Source organism: Staurois parvus, unplaced genomic scaffold (assembly GCF_062004578.1).
Source record: "Staurois parvus isolate SC_StPar_1 unplaced genomic scaffold, SC_StPar_1.0 ptg000799l, whole genome shotgun sequence".
Taxonomy (NCBI): domain Eukaryota; kingdom Metazoa; phylum Chordata; class Amphibia; order Anura; family Ranidae; genus Staurois; species Staurois parvus.
Window position 1 is genome coordinate 289,080 of NW_028318595.1, and position 12,156 is coordinate 301,235.

General features: G+C 42.3%; 1 protein-coding gene across 3 annotated transcripts in view; it reads right to left on the bottom strand.

Annotated features, from left to right (window-relative positions):
* The window catches only part of PLXNB1 (plexin B1), a 333,642-nt gene that overhangs the window by 69,926 nt on the left and 251,560 nt on the right, over window positions 1-12,156 (bottom strand). For all 3 annotated transcript variants that reach the window (XM_089654789.1, XM_089654790.1, XM_089654788.1), the window contains 2 exons: window positions 10,573-10,673; window positions 9,029-9,161 (listed from right to left, as the gene is read on the bottom strand). In XM_089654789.1, the coding sequence (XP_089510915.1) occupies window positions 9,029-9,161; window positions 10,573-10,673 (234 nt within the window). The remainder of the gene's footprint in view (window positions 1-9,028; window positions 9,162-10,572; window positions 10,674-12,156) is intronic.

A 12,156-nucleotide genomic window follows, 5' to 3' on the forward strand; every position in this document is an offset into this window, starting at 1 on the left:
CAGAGCAATCTGTCATGATGTACAGGAATGCCATGAAATACACAGGCAGGCAGCTGGCCAACACCCCGGTCACATGCGATTTGCATGCCATGTGATTTGATATGCCAAGTCGCACCCTATTGGCCGCAATTACAGCGGTCATATCGGTGCAGTTCCGACTTGGTCGGAGTCGAACCGATTTCTAAGGTAGTACATGCACTACTTTTAATGCTATTTGCATAGACATCTGTATCAGATGTCTTGCAAATCGCACCTGAAATCGGCATGTCCCCCGACTCTGAAAGTATGCGACTTCACTGTAAGTCGCAGGATTTCAAAGTATGGGCTTGATGTGACCTGGGGGTTAAGGGTTTTTCCACTTTTGCAGTCAAATGCTATGCGACTTGCAAATCGTATGCCAAGTCGCACCCTATTGTCCGCAAATACAGCGGTCATATCGGTGCGGTTCCGACTTGGTCGGAGCCGCATCGATTTCTAAGGTAGTACATGCACTACTTTTGGTGCGATTTGCATAGACATCTGTGTCAGATGTCTTGCAAATCGCACCTGAAATCGGCATGTCCCCCGACTCTGAAAGTATGCAACTTCACTGTAAGTCGCAGGATTTCAAAGTTGGGCTTGATGTGACTGGGGGGTTAAGGGTTTTTCCACTTTTGCAGTCAAATGCTATGCGACTTGCAAATCGTATGCCAAGTCGCACCCTATTGTCCGCAAATACAGCGGTCATATCAGTGCGGTTCCGACTTGATCTGAGCTGCACTGATTTCTAAAGTAGTACATGCACTACTTTTAATGCGATTTGCATAGACATCTGTGTCAGATGTCTTGCAAATCGCACCTGAATCGGAATCTCACCCGACTTTGAAATCGTGCGACTTCACTGTAAGTCGCAGTATTTCAAAGTTGGGCTTGATGTGACCTGGGAGTTTAAGGGTTTTTCCACTTTTGCAGTCAAATGCTATGCGACTTGCAAATCGTATGCCAAGTTGAGCCCCATTGTCCTCAATTACAGCGGTCATATCAGTGCGGTTCCGACTTGGTCGGAGTCAAACCGATTTCTAAAGTAGTACGTGCACTACTTTTGGTGTGATTTGCATAGACATCTGTGTCACATGTCTTGCAAATCGCACCTGAAATCGGCATGTCCCCCAACTCTGAAATTGTGCGACTTCACTGTAAGTCGCAGGATTTCAAAGTCGGCTTGATGTTACCGGGGGGGGTTAAGGGTTTTTCCACTTTTGCAGTCAAACTTGAGAAAAGTGAGATCATTTGTCATGCGTTCCCATTCACTTGGCATATCTAAAGCTGTTTTTTTTTACAATATTTTTTACCTTTTAGATGTTTCAAAAAGTTCTTCTGCAGAGAAATATGTGTTCGGTTCGCTTTTCAGAGGGCACCTCCTCACTGCCTGATTTAACCCTATAATGCCACATTAACCCTATAATTACATGCATTGTACATGGTTGAGGCCTGGACCCATTAATCTCAATGGGGACTTTAACAAGCAGTGCCTATTGTCAAACCCTGAGTTAGAAATGATGCAAAGCATCGCAGCCACAGCATGTGAACAGCCCCGTCCAGCTGTTATTTTACAGTCTGGGTGGGCGGTGGCAGTAAAACCATAGCTTAGCTGCTTGTTTTTACTGCCCCCGGACCACCCATCTGAAAAAGACCTACAGAGAAGGTGTCACGTTTGGTCTAAATAGTTCTGGGCAGTCTCTGTGTCTTTGTCCCCACACTGACTATCCCTCATTAACATACAATGCAGGAGGGCAGCTTCTAACATTTTAACCCCAGTGTTCAGGTTTGCAGGTGATAATGAAAAATGTGAAAATGGTATAGCGAGCGCTACAGACAAGAGTGTATAAGCAGCTAGAACACCAAAAAAGGCAACCAACCAACCTTACAATAATCAATAAACAGAGAAGATAGGTGCAGCGCTATGATCAAAATACAGAAAAAAATTCTCTATAAATTATATATGCATCTAAATACCAATGATCAAAGAGATGCAAGATGTGATACAATGATAAACAGTGCGCTAATCGGTAGGAAATAAAAAGTCCTCATCCCAGATCAGTGGTTGTGAGAGATGAAAAATCCTAAGAACAGATAGAATGCGCACTCACCAGAGGTGCGTTTAAATAACGCATGTAGAGAAGTATATTCAGCAAATTCTCTCCACCTTCAGGGCTCTGGTCAGATCGCACTCCGTACTACCCTCTGTTTCACCACGAAGAACAGTAGCCAGGATTCATCAAACCGTGTGGGCGTCAGAAATACTCCTTAGTCCAGATAGGCACTGTGGGAGGTGGTACTCTCAAAGAGAGCCCAATAAAGGACGCCACATAGTGTGATGCTGTATGACTTGGGTTTATTAGTCAAAAAAAGGGGGTGAAACAACAAAAGTACTGACCATAAATGTTGGCCACATATAGTAGCTAGATGTCCATAAGCTGTAGCCCTCCTGACGCGTTTCGTGCGATGCACGTCCTCAGAGGGTCAGGGCTCAAAGGGTCAAAGCCCTGACCCTCTGAGGACGTGCATCGCACGAAACGCGTCAGGGGGGCTACAGCTTATGGACATCTAGCCACTATATGTGGCCAACATTTATGGTCAGTACTTTTGTTGTTTCACCCCCTTTTTTTGACTAATAAACCCAAGTCATACAGCATCACACTATGTGGCGTCCTTTATTGGGCTCTCTTTGAGAGTACCACCTCCCACAGTGCCTATCTGGACTAAGGAGTATTTCTGACGCCCACACGGTTTGATGAATCCTGGCTACTGTTCTTCGTGGTGAAACAGAGGGTAGTACGGAGTGCGATCTGACCAGAGCCCTGAAGGTGGAGAGAATTTGCTGAATATACTTCTCTACATGCGTTATTTAAACGCACCTCTGGTGAGTGCGCATTCTATCTGTTCTTAGGATTTTTCATCTCTCACAACCACTGATCTGGGATGAGGACTTTTTATTTCCTACCGATTAGCGCACTGTTTATCATTGTATCACATCTTGCATCTCTTTGATCATTGGTATTTAGATGCATATATAATTTATAAAGAATTTTTTTCTGTATTTTGATCATAGCGCTGCACCTATCTTCTCTGTTTATTGATAATGAAAAATGGACTGCACAGTACAGACAGGGTTAATTATATTAAACACGACTTCAAAGCCCCCTTTTAAACATTACAATGCAGGGAGAGAATGTAAGGATTTCAAAAAAGCACTTACAAAGATAACCAGCAATTTTTAAATATATATATTTTTTTTACATTTTTATTTTAAAACTTTACTATCCTGATATGAACAAGTAACACATATAAACTGGGCGTTATCCCAAACAGGGATAGAAACGTAGAAATACATTTTGAAGTCAACCTGTCATGAGAGCTGTACAGGACTGCCATTGCTAGTTCTTGGAAAATGCTAGCTGCCTGAAGGGCCCCTTCACTGCCCCCCGAACAACTATGCAGCCTGTGGCATCCGTCAGATCTGAATCTAAGAATGCATAACTATTAGTGGTAGGTGACTCAATTGGATACACCAGACAGCCAGGCAGCTGGCATTTTCAGAAGAGCCAACAAAGACAGCTTTTTATCTGTAGGCGCAAGTTTAAAGTGCACCTGTCATGACAAAATATATAGACTGCTTCTGACCTCCTGCAATTTCTGGGTGTCTGGAGTGAGAAGTGAAAACACCCGTTCTGTATTCAGCCCAGGCAAATGGCATTTTCAGCAATAATGGCTGCCAATGCATTTATCTTGTGATAAGTCTCCTTTCGGTGATTAAACTGTTTTGCTAGCCAATAACAGCAAGCAGCGATAAATAATTTGACCAGGCAAATGGCATTTTCAGCAATAATGGCCGCCAAAGCATTTATTTTGTGATAAGTCTCCTTTCAGTAATTAAACTGTTTGCTAGCCAATAACAGGAAGCAGAGATACATAATTTGACCAGGCAAATGGCATTTTCAGCAATAATGGCCACCAGTGCATTTATCTTGTGATAAGTCTCCTTTTGGTAATTAAACTGTTTTGCTAGCCAATAACAGCAAGCAGCGATAAATAATTTGATCATCACTTGCGATGATTTGGCCAAATGATCGTCTTTGAGCTAAGCGATTTTCCAGGATGCTGAGACAGACAACAATGGAATGCAGCTTTCACTAGGGTTGTAGCCTATCCATCTGTCAGCCATATTGGAAGGAGGTTCTTGGCCTCTCCCATCGGCACACAAGTCGTTTGAGGACAGAGCGGTATTAAAGCAAAATCTTTGTGCAAGATGGAGTCAGCGTACAGGGCTTTTGTTTTTTGTCTCCATCCCCTAATCCTTTTATACCAATCCACAGCCCTCCCGCTAATCTCACTCATATGGGATTATCCTATTACACTCCAAATATACACAGGTTTGTGAATGGCAGCAACATATTTCACATGTGTGATACATACAAGCAGGGGCAGACTGACTACTCATGGGGCCCCTGGGCAATAGGGGATCATGGGGCCCCTGTGTCCTTGCCCAAACTCAAAAAAAAACATGAAAAAGTTACCAGGGGCATCTCATGGGGCCCCCTACTGACCCCGGGCCCTCAGGCAGCGCCCGAGTTTCCAAATGGTCAGTCCGCCCCTGCATACAAACAATTTACCCCTAATCCACATGGATTATACAGATTCACAGGTCTCATCTTTTTAAAGGGCAACTCCAACCAAAAGTGATATTTAAAGTTCTGATTGGCTGCTGACAAGCTGAAACATAAACTGGCTTCTTATGGGCTAGCTGTCAGGACGCTAACCAGAAGAGAGGTGCGCATGTGCCAATAGACAGGTCGGGAATTCCTGCTAGTAACCTGCACAGGGAAATATGTTTGCTTGACAACATGCATATGCATGTAGCCAGGGCCAGACTGACCATTTGGAAACTCAGGCACTGCCCGAGGGTCCGGGGTCAGTAGGGGGCCCCATAAGATGCCCCTGGTACCCTTTTTATAGGCTTTTTTGAGTTTGGGCAAGGACACAGGGGATGTATTCCAAAGATGAACAAAACAGAACCAGCGCTCAAATCTTCATGCAAACCAAGGACATGTCAAAATGCCAACCGAAGAGGTGCTGCCCTTCTGAGATCGGGTAATCTGGCCACTAGTGGAAAAAAAACAAACAAGGGCGCACTCTCATCGTGCATTACTGTGGTACCACGGTAATGCACGATGAGAGTGCGCCCTTGTTTGTTTTTTTTTTCCACTAAAGGACACAGGGGCCCCATGATCCCCTATTGCCGGGGAGCCCCATGAGTTGTCAGTCCGCCCCTGCATGTAGCACATGTTGGCGCATGAGTGCACACATCCAATGACAACTGGTACCAAACAGCCTATTTAAGGAAAGGAGTGGTGACCAATAATTGCTGGATAATCATTGGCTATCTGTGATTCCTAATGCCAGCCATAGATGGTTCAAAAATCGGCTGAAAAAAAAAAAAAATCGGCCAATTTTCGCACTGTTAGTGGGTTAATTGGTCGGCCATTTTTCGCACTTTGAGATTATCGGTCATGTTGGAAAATTTGCGGCCGATTTGGACGATTGGCCGAATTTCCCGGCAATGATGGCGTTTTAACGATCAAAAATCCGTGAATGAGCCGTGACCTGCAAGGGACAGAAGTTATGGGGTGAACTTTATGATTTTTTTAATCGTTGGTGGTAACGTCGGCCGAACGAACGACCGATTTTTCGTTTATTGTTCGAAAAATCGGCCGATGTTTGACCCGTCTATGGCCTGCATTAGTGAATAGTAGAAAAAAGGTGGCAATGGTTGGAAAGCAGCTAGCACAAAAGGCAGGTAACAATCCCCACAAAATGAATATGCAAGCAAACGCAGAAATTACTAATAAATAAAGTAGAACAATAAAGTACATCACATAAAAAATATATAACTAACGAGAAATAAATAAAAATTAAACAGAACTATATAATGCATCATAAACTATATGTGCCAAAATGGCACAATAAAGTGCATCATATGAGAGTGCAGCAAATCTTCAGTAAATCAAATGATAAAATGGAACAGTAAATGCATCAAAAAGTGAATGATTAGGCGGAAGAGCAAAGTGCATCACATAAGAGTGCAAAAACGTCAGGTGAATCAACTTCTATAAATATATATAAATAGTTTATGATGCACTATATAGTTTTATTTAATTTTTATTGATTTCTCATTAGTTATATATTTTTTATGTGATGCACTTTACTGTTCCACTTTATTTATCAGTAATTTCAGCGCTGCACTTGCTTACATATCTGTGATTCCTGTTTCTCTATAACCTGATTCTGTGCTACTTTGATTATACCAACTCGGCTTGTTCCTGGACTTCTCTCCTCTATGCCTAAATCCTGATCGTGGCCTCAGCTTGTTGATAGTCCTCGCTATCACTGGATCTCCCATGTATGACCCTGGCCTGGCTCCTGACCTCTCTGCTATCTCCAGCTCACCTGTGTACAATCCCTGGTGGGCTCCAAGACTACTCTCTTCCACTTGCCTGTATATGACCCCAGCTTGGCTTCAAGACAACATCTCTCTTCTAATTACTTGTGCATGACCTTACCACTACTGTCTTCAAGATCAGCCCAACAGATCCTGCCCTGCTTCATCTCCCATTGGTGTATAGTCTGCTAGCTATAGATCCTCCCAAAGGGTATCTCTGAGAGTCCTATCTGTTGCCTAGACATCATCCTTGAAGACCAACTCCATGGGCTACCATCTACCACCTGGATCCCTGGCGCCCATGCTACTTTGTGCCTTGCATGCCCTGTTACCATATCCAGGGGTGTTGGACCAGAGCCATAAGGTAAGCCCTTTCGTCACTTTGGCCTCCATCCAGGTACATGACACTAAGACTGTAGTGGTAAATATTCCCAATACAATTCTCAGTTCCACCCAACTGCTTCGGCCATTAGAAGGAAGGTTCCTTGAGAAGTTGTGTAGGTAGCCCTGGACCTTAAGGTTGTGCTTTTGGTGTTGCTATACAATAGTATTATCATGATGGTGATGAAGGATATCTGGTTACAAGATGGAAGCTTTTATACCACAGAAGATTCCCACAGTTTCCTCGGATTGTAGTGCAAAACAGCAGGTATAAGTTGACATGCCAGACCATGGACTGTAAAGCCACAAGTTACTATCTACCACCTGGATCCCTAGCATCCATGATACTTTGTGCCTTGCATGCCCTGTCACCATATGCAGGGGTGTTGGACCAGAGCCACAAGGTAAGCCCTCTCGTCACTTTGGCTTCCAACCAGGAATGTGACACTGGGACTGCAGTGGTAAAATAATTCCAGTACAGTTCCCAGTTCCACCCAACTGCCTCCTCCATTAGGCTGAAGGTTCCTTGAGAAGTTGAGTAGGTAGCTCTGGACCTTGAGGTTGTCCTTCTGGTGTTGCTATTCAATAGTAATATCATGATGGTGGTGAAGGTTATCTGGTTACAAGATGGAAGCTTCTACACCCCAGAAGATTCCCAACGTTTCCTTGGTTTCTATTGCAAAACAGTAGGTATATGTTGGACGTGCCACATCATGGATTTATAGCCCAGATATAATTCTATTTTACTCTAGAGAGAAAAACAAAAATGGAAGCCAATGGGAAGCCAAACCAGCTGCTGCTGAAACCTGTGTTGGAAAAACTCCATTCACAGTTTAGCCCTAATTCAGTGTTATTGTAAGTCCTGATGAAGGAAGCGTCTTTGGACTCACAAAACGTGTTGGCTTTTTTTTCATTTTCTCTCTGACCATATATTGGAATGAAACCACATCTGGACTATCAGTCAGTGGTGTATTGCTTCAGTTCTATACCTCCTAACATACAGAAGGTGTCACTCCTCCCTGGTGGAAAAATTAAAGAAGATCTATCATTTTTTTAACTGTTCTGTTTCCTATGGAACAAAGTACATGTAGTGTTGTTAGGTGCTTTCTAAGTCAAGTTCTAAACTGCCTCACTCCTGATCCAACAACAGCTAGGAAGGGGATGGCTGCTTTATAAAGGCAGCTGATTTCAGCTGTGAACACTTTTGACAGGCAAGCAATGGCAAGAGTAATGCAAAGGGAGGGAGGATGTTAGCCTCTGCATTCCTCTTGTCGTTACAGGGAAAGGCTGCAGTTATGAATCAGCCGTCTCCTTCATAGCTGTGTCAGGAGGGGAGGAGGGTGGGTCACACCTTATAGATCGACTTGGAAAGCACTGAACAACATGGGACGAAGTACTACATTTACTTGAACCCATAGTAGACAGAACAGTATAAATTGCATTTAATATTTTATTAATCTTTCACAGATTATTGCAGAATGAGAGAGGTGAGAGAGGGTGGCACTTGTGCTGGGTTGTCACAGAAGGAGAGAAGATATAAACCATAAGAGACATAAAAAATATTCAACCCAGCAACTGCCAACCACAACTGAAACAGTGTTCTTGCTTGGATTTAGTCTTTTCTAACTGTATACAACCACTTGGGTGGCCGGAAGGCTGCAAAACAGGTGGCTGAGCCTCCTGAATGCCCGCCAGCCAGGGGCGGACTGACCATTTGGAAACTCGGGCACTGCCCGAGGGCCCGGGGTCAGTAGGGGACCCCATGAGATGCCCCTGGTACCTTTTTCATAGGCTTTTTTGAGTTTGGGCAAGGACACAGGGGCCCCATGATCCCCTATTGCCCGGGGGCCCCATGAGTTGTCAGTCCGCCCCTGCCGCCAGCTGCTGTTATTTCAGCCTAACGAAAAGCGATCAACTGTGGAATCGCTTTACAGAGGGCAGTACGCACTGCCACCAATGTGGGAGAACCCTAAAACGTTTGTTAAAAAATGGAAGGAAGGGTATGTGCTGCTGACACAAACCATTATTTCAGTGTAGTTTACTTAGCACCTTGGTCACTTATATCAACAACTACTTTTCATGTTTGAGGCCCAAGATGCCTCATGCACCCTGATTAATAGCCTGATACCTCCTGTGCTACAGAATTCACACTTTGCTAGACGAGCTTACATTTCTTTTCTCCTCTTTGCTGATGTTTGCTGGTGTCAGGGATTGCACCGTCAGACATTGCTGGTTCATATCGTGAGCCCAGAGCCACTGGTTCTTCTGCCCGGAGCGCAGACACTCAAATCGCCGACTACACCTGTGAGAACAGAGGAAATGTTCTGGGAGAATTCAGAGAGAAACAACGAGAGTCCATTTAGCCAAACACCTTTTTTTTTGCTGTCTGAGGCTGGCCATACATTATACAATTTTCTTGAGACTTTTGGTTTAGATTTACCAAAAACTATATAATATGAGGTCAAACCTAAACAACACTTTCAATTTTATCCAATTAGGCAGGCTCTTGCACTACGTAGTTGAAGGTAAATCTAAAGGAAATTGAGCAAAAATTGGACAAAAAATTGTATAGTGTATGGCCAGCCTTAGTCCAGTTAATAAGTTTTCAGTTTCTGACCCAGAGACACAACAGTAAGTGAGGAAAACTTTTCTCCTAGTCAGCTGTCATCATTGAAAGATTTCCCCTCACCTGTTCCAACAATTATACAATTTTGACAGTGGTCATCCCAACAAACTAAGGCTGCGAATCTCTCCATCGGGAACACAGATGCCATTAAAAAGTATATATATATATATATATATATATATAATTTTTATATATATATATATATATATATATATATATATATATATATAAAAAGTGCAGAAACGTTTTGAAGAATATATCTATCTATTTATATATATATATATATATATATGTACACTGTATTTTTATATATATATAAAAAATACGATATATATCTATATATATATTCTTCAAAAAGTTTCTGCACTTTATATATATAGAAGGAGTTTAAAAAAGAAATGCGGAAACTTTTTGAAGACCCCTGTGTGAATATATATATATATATCATGTATATATATGATTTTAGTTTTAGTCACACACTCCTCCCTCAAACCAGAAAATTTGGCGTGCAAAACAAAATCTTCATTAAATTAATAGTCACAATAATCAGGTGTCAAAATTGGAAGATTTCCCCTCACCTGTTCCAACAATCATACAATCATCCCAACAAACTGAGGCTGCGAATCTCTCCAAAGGAAACACAGATGCCATTAAAAAGGCTAAATATATATATATGTATATATATCATGCGGGAAATATATATATATGTTCTTCAAAAAGTTTCCGCACACATATATATATATATATATATATATAGTTTAAAAAAAGTGCGGAAACTTTTTGAAGACCCCTGTGTGAATATATATATATATATATATATATATATATATATATATATATATAATTTTAGTCACACACTCCTTCAAACCAGAACATTTCAGGTAATAAGTTGCAATAACTATGCAAATGTGTACTTAGGGCTTGTTCCCACCAAGGTTTTAGTCATGACTTTGCATTGGCACTATGTCTGGCAATGCTGTCCAATGCAAGAGCAAAGGGACTGGTGGGAATGAGCCCCTGCTGGAACTTTTTTAAAGTTTCTTTTTAAAAGCAAGAGCAATAAAATAAAAAATAAAAGCCTACTTACTTTCCATGCAGAACGCACCACCCGCAGTATGGATCCCTGGCAGTGAGGCACGAGGTGCAGTCGGTGTGTTGGGAACATTCAGAAAGGGGGACTTTAGTTACCTGAAATAAACATCACGCCGGTCAGCATAGGAGATGAATTTTAAAATGTTTCTCGGTTAAAAAAGATATTTGCATTTTAGGAATGCTGTTTTTTTTTTTAAAGAGAACTAGTGAAGACTGGACTAATACAAGAATCGGAATATTCAATCTTAAATGATTAGAATTGTGCAGCCAAGATTTAAATCTGTTTAGAAATATGCGCTTCATATTCCTGATATGTGCCTGCTCTACTATGTACTTGTCAAAAAACTATCCTCTTCTCTTTGTATGGCTTCCTTTGTGTGACATCCCTGGTGTTCCTGCCAGTGTCTCTGCTTTCCTAGCAAAAAATGACCACACTAGGCACAAGAGCACAGCATGGTCAGTAATTTAGCTGTGGTGGGAACTCAGCCTGCTCTTCTCCAGTATTCAGATTTCTGCTCAAATGCCCCCCCCCCCAGCACAGCCATTTACTGGGAATTTCAGTGTCCTTCTGTTTCTCCTCTCCCACCTCCCTGTTCTCAGTTGCATAAGGAGCTTAGAGGGTATGTGACCACTTATAAAACAATCAAAAAAAAGGTATTTATAATGTTTTTTTATATCTATACACAAATGTTTTACCTTTCGTTTCCCCCATCAACTGCCCAACTTCACACACTCGAAGCTCCTAGGAATTGCACATTACTGTCAAATACCAGAGCCCTGATAGATGAATGTGGATAACTACAAAGCTCAGTGATTTGATACAGTTATGTGAACTCAGTGGCTGGAAGACCACATATGAGCTCAGGCAGTCAACAAGGCAGACTGCAGGTGAGTAATGCTGCAGGGTCTATTTATAAGGGCTCAGTCACATGTTACAGAGACTTTCGATCCTCTGAAAAGTGATTTATGCTTGGATCCCTTTTCATAGGTGTTTGACAATTGGTTAACTTTGACACCTGATTTAACCCTTTAAATGCCACACTTGTATGCATTGCGTGCAATTTCGTGGCAGTTGCAGTGCAGCCTAATAAAACTGCTTAGCCACATTCAACAGCAGCACAGCCCATCAAAAGCGACATGCTGTTTAAGATTTGTCGCAGCCACAACATGTGTACAGCCATAAACGGCAGCTCATCCACTTATTTTTACTGCCCCCTGGCTGAATGTGTGAACGAGCCCTTAAACATTTATTGGGTGAATGACACACACATCCGTGCAGACTGTACTAATGTTCCCCATGTTTTCCATAATATTTATTTATTTCAGGTACTTATAGAGCACCATCAATTTACGCAGCACTTTACATATATATTGTACATTCACATCAGTCCCTAACCCTCAAGGGGTGTACAATCTAAGGTCCCTAACTTACATTCATACATACACATACTAGGGACAATTTAGACAGGAGCCAATTAACCTACCAGCATGTCTTTGGAGTGTGGGAGGAAACCGGAGTACCTGGAGGAAACCCACGCAGGCACAGGGAGAACATGCAAACTCTAGGCAGGTGATGTCG